Source organism: Phocoena phocoena, chromosome 5 (assembly GCF_963924675.1).
Source record: "Phocoena phocoena chromosome 5, mPhoPho1.1, whole genome shotgun sequence".
NCBI lineage: Eukaryota > Metazoa > Chordata > Mammalia > Artiodactyla > Phocoenidae > Phocoena > Phocoena phocoena.
In genome coordinates this window covers 47583629-47591490 of record NC_089223.1, presented here as the reverse complement: position 1 = coordinate 47591490, position 7862 = coordinate 47583629, and the positions used below count along the sequence as shown (strand labels likewise).

General features: G+C 36.9%; 1 protein-coding gene across 1 annotated transcript in view; it reads right to left on the bottom strand.

The window, feature by feature from the left end:
- Positions 1-3719: 3719 nt before the first annotated feature.
- BTC (betacellulin) overlaps positions 3720-7862 on the bottom strand; it is a 35739-nt gene continuing 31596 nt past the window's right edge. Inside the window, exons 4-5 of the mRNA XM_065878158.1 lie at positions 5600-5746; positions 3720-3828 (exon numbers count right to left, since the gene is read on the bottom strand). Of these exons, the coding sequence (XP_065734230.1) occupies positions 3720-3828; positions 5600-5746 (256 nt within the window). The remainder of the gene's footprint in view (positions 3829-5599; positions 5747-7862) is intronic.

Below are 7862 nucleotides of genomic sequence, written 5' to 3'. Positions count from 1 at the left end.
TTCTCTCACCAGCTTCTTTTGCTTTTCTGGACCACACGGAGCAAAATATGACTGCCAAAAGTGTCAAAATGCACGTCTGTATACCCCACGAACCCAAAGAAGAGTAACTTTATTTCAAGTTCCCAGTTTCCCTGGGAATGACTCCAATTGGCCCAATTTCATCAAGTGCCCGCCTTAGACCAACCAAACGCAACTGGAGGTGGGAGCTGAGGTTAAAAAATATGGCCAGGCTGTTGGGCAGACAATCTCATAGGTGTCTACCACACCTCCAAATTCTTTAGTTTCGAAGGAAAACACGTGGTCAGAGTAGACTATTTCAAACGTATTAATGATAGTTGCTATAATATATAAGGTTTTTTAAGGCAATAGTGTTCAAATTTATTTCTATTAATAATTCATGGTAACAATAGAAAATTCCTAAGTAAACATATTTGCTTTGTTTTAAAAATAAATTTATTTTATTACATGATAATACTGACAGTTTACATAAACAAGGTCATTTAACGTAGGCAAAACAATGATAAAATACATTTTGAAAAGATACGAAAATCTCTGAAGTACTTTCTTGGTAGTTCGATCTACCAAATTTCAAGAGACACCATTAATATTTTAGCATCAAAAGAAAATTCCCAAGCTTGAATTGTCTTGAGAGAATCCACTGGTCAACCAACCTTTGTTTGTTTGTTTCAAGCACTCTTACTATCAGTGAAGACTGAGAAAGAGAGCGTGAAGGAGCTCAGAGGAGGTTTTGAAAATAAAGTGTATACAACATGGATTGGTTGAAACTGATCCTATTTCAAGAGTGGTCACTCTCAGGAGAAAAAATGGATTTAGAAAATTATCAGTTGTCTCCGTTAGCTCTCATGGATATTTGAGCTATTTCTGTGTTCTACATAAGCACAGCCTCAGTCTCACTTGAAACATGACATGTGATAAAAGGTAATAGACAACTTCACCTTTTCTCTGAATTCTCTGATTCACTTTGGGTGTGGAGTCTACACTGCAAAGTAAAATTTACAAAGATTCTGGAAAAGCTGCTTTTCTGACAGGCACAACAGCCAAAGTGTAGCAATTTGAGGACATCTCATCATTTTTTATAAAAATGTAGGAAATTCCATATTCTATGGAATATTGGCTCAATGTGCATTCTGCTTTTTCAGGTTTAAAAAGAATCTTTATTAACCGTAATCTGGAGTTGAAGGAGCATTTGGCAAGATGATCCCAAGTGATAGATGACTATGGTCATAATTTGATTGCACCAAAATTCACCTGAGAGCAATCACGGGTACTGTTTTCTTAGAAGAACAAATGAGGGTATGGTCACAGCCAGTGTCTGCCTGGGCTCTGCTGTACTGTCACTGACCATTTACCCCGGGATACATAGCCTCTTCCAGTGCTATTATCTATCCTTCAGCGAGCATAGACACTTACCTGGGGCTTAAAGACTTCAGGCATTTACTTCCCATCTCTGCTCATTACCCTAGCTATGGGGCAAATCTGTTTGCTTTAGAAATGTAAGAATGTATGGATATCACTGAGAATTTATAAAGGAGCAAAGAAGCATAATGAAAGTCAAGACTACGGAAAGCATGATGGTAACAATAACATATATCCAGGACACTGCATTCTGAGTTTCTGCAGGAAAATGCACCAGTGTCTCAGAGTCATGGCAAAACACAGGTTAGTGTGAAGTCTTGGGTTATATTGTGAGTTAGGTTGCAACAACTCCAATGAAAAAAAATGATGGTTAAGAGCACAAACTTTGAACTTGGGTAAATCTTGGTTCCAGTTTCAGCTCTACTTATTCCTAACTCTGTAAAACTGGGTTAGATTATTTAGCTTCTTAGGGCTTGTTTCTATACATGAGAAATGAGGATCATAGATCCTTAAAAGAATTAAGGAAATAATGTATTTCAAACTCTTAGCACATAGTAAGTTTTGGATAAATAGTAGCTTTATTATTAATTCAATTCCTCGGATCTAAACTCCTTCCTACTCTTCTTTTTTGTTTGACTAGTAATCCCGGTGACAAAACTTAAGTGGAAGTTTATTAAAATTTCCCTTCTTAACTGGGTGCTTTTCCCAAATACTATATAATAATAAAATTACTTATTATTATTATAAAAACAACAGTAAACAACACAAATTAACATTACAAACAAAAAGTAAATACATTATTTAAAATTCATTTTGCTAGCTGTTTTCCTGAGACACAGTCTGTCCATTTTCAAATGAGTAAGGTATTTTGTAGCTTGCCACCAGCCTGGAGGTACCTTCATAGCTGCAGGAAAAAGGAAAAAAAGAGCAAGCCATTGAAAAGAAATGTACTAAGTAATTACAAAAAATATCTAGAGCCAGCATTTTTGTTTTCAATTCATTTGTGTCATTCTGGTAATAAGTTAGGAGAATATTATAATTTCTTGATAAGCATTTACTATACCCTATTAATCTGCTGGACGTTCCTGGGAAAGGAGATTCTTTGCACTGTGGGGCGAGCTATAGAAAGTCACCTTTCTCGCTTGCTGGATGGGAACAAGAAAGTATGTGGCCTTGATTGCTACCGGCCTCTTCTATGACCTAAGAGGAATTAGCCAAAGATGAAGCCAACTCTTCAACTGGTGAACAGAAGGACAGAAATAATTGTTCTCTGCATGGGAACTCTGGTACAAGCAAGTGTGAATGCTACCTTCCCTCTGGACTGCCAGTGCGTGTGAGCCAATACACTTCCTTTATTTTAAACCAGTTTGGTTGTGCTTGATGCCTTACAGACAAAACTACCCTGTCTGACTGAGCTAGTTATGCTCCGTCTGCCCCCTTGAGTCTTCCTCCGCGCTGCTCCGCGCTCTGGGGTGGGGCTGACCTACAGATTGCATCACAAGGGCTCCCTTGTCCTCTGGATTCTCATTGAGTTTGGCTAGTGGGAGGCACCTGCCAAGGATCTGAAGGCAAGAGGAGAGAAGGTTTGGGGGCATTTTTCTCCACTTCCTGCCTCCTTCATTGTTTAGGTGCCGGCTGTGGCTATTTCCATCCACAGCTACAGCTCCTGCCTGGTGGGGTCTTCCAGCACAGCCAGATTCTCAATGCCAAGGTTAACTCTTCCCCAGCATTACAGCCTCCTGCAATTGCTAGACTCTGGGAGCCTCAAGGTTCCTATGGGTGCCCTCATCCCTGCACTCCCAGCCCCTTCATCGAAATGTCTTTTTTTGGATCATCCGAGAGGATTTGTGATTCCTGCTGAAATCCCAAATGATAGAATATTTAAAAGAGCTTAGAACAGTGCTTGGCATGTGGTAAATGCTCAATAAATGCAGTTATTAAAATATTGCTTTTGTTATTTCCATTCAGTGTGAGATGTCTAAACTAAAATTCTTCTTTCTTGTGATATATTGGAAAAATATATCAAGTATCTTATAGTATTTTATAAGAATATAAAATAACGACCACAGCCATGCGGAACTAGAAAGCAGACTGATCTCAGTACGTTAGAAAAAGTATATAAAAGTCCACATTCTATCTCTGTGGTAGAGTGACATCCAAAAGAAAGATATGAGAAAGTCTTTTATTTGTCTTCAGATTCTATGAAAAAAAAAGTCAATTTATTTTTAGATGTTTTTAAACATAATCAAATTCCAAACAATGATTTACTTGATGCAGTTAAGCCCTACTTCACCAGGTAAATGTCACCTGTTCCCCATCTACCAAGTTTATCACACTTACCATTAAGCAATACTAGTCTCTTGAATGTCATCATTTATAGGAGTTATATCTTTACCTAGAGTTTCCATTTCTTCTTCCTTCTTTATTCTTTCTCGATGTTTCCGAAGAGGACTTGGAAAACAAAGTGTTAGAAATTAGTGTGGCCCTATTAGTTAATGCAATCACAAAATTAATCAAGAGAGCCTATGATCTTATTTCTAGACTGTTAAAAATGTATAGGTTCCTTTTTTTAAAAAATAAAATTTAGGTTCTCTCTTTATCCATCCCTTTCTCTAGGCTCACATGATAGCTACAATAGCATCAGTGTGGATAGGGTGTAGTTATAGATACATAGGGAGAATATGGTACCTAATTGTTGATAGATCTTGGTGAGCACAAGAAACTTTTTCAGGCCAAGCCATTTTACAAAACAGACTGATAAGTATTATTTAATGTGTAAATAAGAAATAGTACAAAATGGAAACAGACATAAGAAAACCAAGAGAGTGAGGGTAGCCTCTGGATATGTTAATTAAGTTTCTAGATATACTAATTAAGAAGTGTGTTAGATATTCTGGGCTGCAGTCCAGTTTTCTTAAAGTAAAATTAATGTAATAAAATAGGGCATTTCCCAGCTCTGCCCCAAACTTGGCCTTATAAAAACTCCTTTTTGCCATAAAGTAGGTAAAATCTTAAAAAATACCTTTCAATTTTATACCTAGGAGGAATCCTACAGATTATTTGGTTTAATCCTCTGTCTTACAGAAAATAAAATTAGAGTTTAAAGAGGTTAAGAAACTTGTCCAAGGTCTCAAAGATGTCTAATGACAGAGCTGGGACAAAAATCACTCTAGACTGCCGATAGCTACGCTAATGTCTTTCTACCCAGAACGTTGTAAAGAAAGGAATCAGGCAACACCCTCCTCTAATAAATACCACAGCCCGAGGGTAAATGGAACAATTTAGGAGGCTTCTCAAGACAAGAAGGTAGCATTTTAGAAAATGCCTCTTTAGCATGCTATGTGGGAGTCCTGGCCTGATAAAAAAATCGATGAGTTTCCAAAACTAACTTAAGAATTATACCAAGCCATTCTGTCTCAGAGAAAAAACAAGGTTTTTCTTAATTACCAAAGATGAGGTATATAATGAAAAGTAAAGGCAGGAGGAACAGTGCAGTCATCTTTCATAAATAAAATTCATTATTTTAATGTGACCAAGAAAAAAATATTTTTGTTTGTTTCCATCTTTCAAAGTTGTTGTGTCATGGTACAGTTTAAGAAAATAAAAGTATTGTTTAGCCTATTAATAAACCCACATAAAATATGATGGACTTTAGGACTAAATAATTGACTCAAATTGAGATATAACTGATATATAGCATTGTATTCATTTCAGGTATGACTTGATATTTGTTTATATTACAAAACGATCACCACAGTAAGTTTAGTTAACATCCATCACCACACATAGTTACAAAAGTTTTCTTTCTTGTGATGAGAATTTTAAGATCTCCTCTCTAAGCAACTCTCAAATATACAATACTGTATTATTAACTATAGTCACCATTAGTACATTACATCCCCATGACCTATTTATCTTACAACTAGGAGTCTGTACATTTAGGTCACCTTCATTCATTTTGCCCACCTCCTTTTTTTTTTTTAATTAGGAGATTTATATAAATTTTATTTTAAATTACAATAATTATGCTCAGAAAATGACAAAAAGTATATGTCCTGTGTTTATTGTAAATGCTTCTAAATAAATGATGGCAAAGTGTGAAAAGTGATTTAAATCAAAGCAAAAAGGAAAGAGAAAAGGTAGGAAGGAGGGAAGGAAGGAAAGAAGATAGGAAAGATAAGAGTTTTCAGAGTCCCTTAAAATTAAATTTAAAAGTACTTACTGACAGCACGTGCAGATGCCGACCACCAAAATGATAAAAAATACCATAACTGCTATCAAACAAATCACCAAAATCTGCCCTCTATCTCCTCTTAGGTAAAACAAGTCAACTCTCTCACATCTCGCCCCAGCGTAGCCTTCATCACAGCTATAAAAGTGAAACAAGAAGAGGGCAACAAGGTCAAAAGTGAAAGACTTTTAAGAATCTTTACTGTTTCCTTTTGGAAGAAACTAACATTGTATTCATTACTTGGAATTAAGAAAGGGTGTAGTTCCTTAAGAAATGTTAAGTTGTAAAACCACTGTGTTCCTGAGAAATTTCATTCTTTGCTGAAAACCTGTCATCCCTTGAACATCATTAATAATATGCCTAATATCAATAAACAGGGATGATAACAATTTACTTAAATCTGTCTTGAAAGGAAGGGGGTGATAAAATTCCCTACACGGCACTCCCAAGTGTTTAAATACCCCCAGAACAGGGAATTCAAAAAGTCCCAGGATTTCCCATTTCATCACAGGACAATACAAAGCGTTTCAGTGTGCCCAAATTCTCCTATTATGAATTACTTTTAAAGTATATGGTCTTATATGATCAAACATGGAACACATAGAAAGCTCCATAAATGTTATTCTACAGGATTTCTCTCCCCACAACCCCTAGCCCCCTGGCCTCTCTTTTTAACTTCCATGCATCCGTTCTGGTTCTACTGCGTTCAGGAGTAACAGCTAGGTAACACTCTTCCCTTCACCACCTTCCCAACTGCATCCCCTCAAAATACAATAGGTCTCGTCCTCTCCAGTTCCTTTATCTGACCCTCTGAGGCCACATATTCAGAACTGTACACCATGCCCTCCACTCTCCTCTAAATGCCCCTTTTTCCTATGGCCCAAGTAAAGTGCCGAGACCAGAAATCAACAGACTCTCCAAACGGCACTATTCCCCCTCGCATTCTTCCAACTCCGTCAACACAGTCCTGAATTCATCTCAACTTAGCATATGCCCCACTTCTGAAGGTGCAGATACGGAGCCATTTGACCAAGCCGAGATTTGTCCAAGCAACACTCAACCCCCTACAGCTCAGTGATTTAGGGACCATCCATAGTATTCTCTGAATTGTGTAAGATGCATAAAAGATGACTAAGAAGTTTGTCTGAGGCTACTTTAAAACCAAAATTATGTGTTGTAACATCAACACCTTTGCACTAACAAATATTCTCGCTTTTTCTTCTCCTCAGACTCATTCAAAACACAAAGAGACACTGGTCATATACATAATTATTGAAATCTCAGAAAGATGAAGCTCTACTTCTTACAAAGATGCCTGTGCAACCTCATTTTTGGTTGTGTTTGTTTCTTTTATGAAAGGATCTATTGCCAGGCCACTCGACAGTTTATGTTTGATAAGAGCTAAGGCAATTAATTCCCACAAAGCTTTATTTCTCAAGTGAGGAGATCCCTTACTAGCTGGCAATATTGTAGCTGATACAACGCTTAGAAAAAAAAACGCCTCGCTCAGTCACAACCATCAATTGAAAGGTGAGGCTCAATGCAAGCAAAGGAGCAAAAACATCTAATGCCATCTATTGCAAAATGACCCCAGGATGTATGAGGGAAAATTGCTTCCTGCAAGATAGCTAGGCTGTTCATTGCAAGGTCAAAATAACAGGAAGAGAGCTTAGAAATATCTTGAAATATCAAAAATCTTTTGCACATAGGACTGGAACTGGGGGGGAAAAATCACTTTTAATTGCATGTGTGGGAGGGAGGTCTTCAGAGTTTTGATTTTTTTTTTCAGGTTATAATTAAAATCTACAAATAGAGTCTCTTGCAATTAGCAGAAATGTTTCTCTAACAAATTTACTAAATACAGAATTTTTAAACAAATAACTGTGCCCATAAAGTACATAGCAATTACTTGCTGCTTTCAGAATGTTTTTCTAATTATAAGTTCTGGGTTCAGTTGCTCACCCATGCTTTAAATGAATTTCTCAGTAAGCAGTCCTTCCTGTAAGTTATAACCCAATGAAGCCATGTAGCTGGTCAGACTCTTACACAGCCAGTTACAGTGGCTCTCACATTGTTTCACTGCTCATCAGATTAATAACATATCAGCTGATGGTCATTTCAATGGGAGAGGAAGAGGCAAAGGGTGAAAGATGCTAGGAGATGTTTAATAAATGCTGAGCAAATGAATAAATGAGTTTTTATTTAATAAACATCTTATAAATTAAAAATAACATTTAAAGATGCTATGACCCTT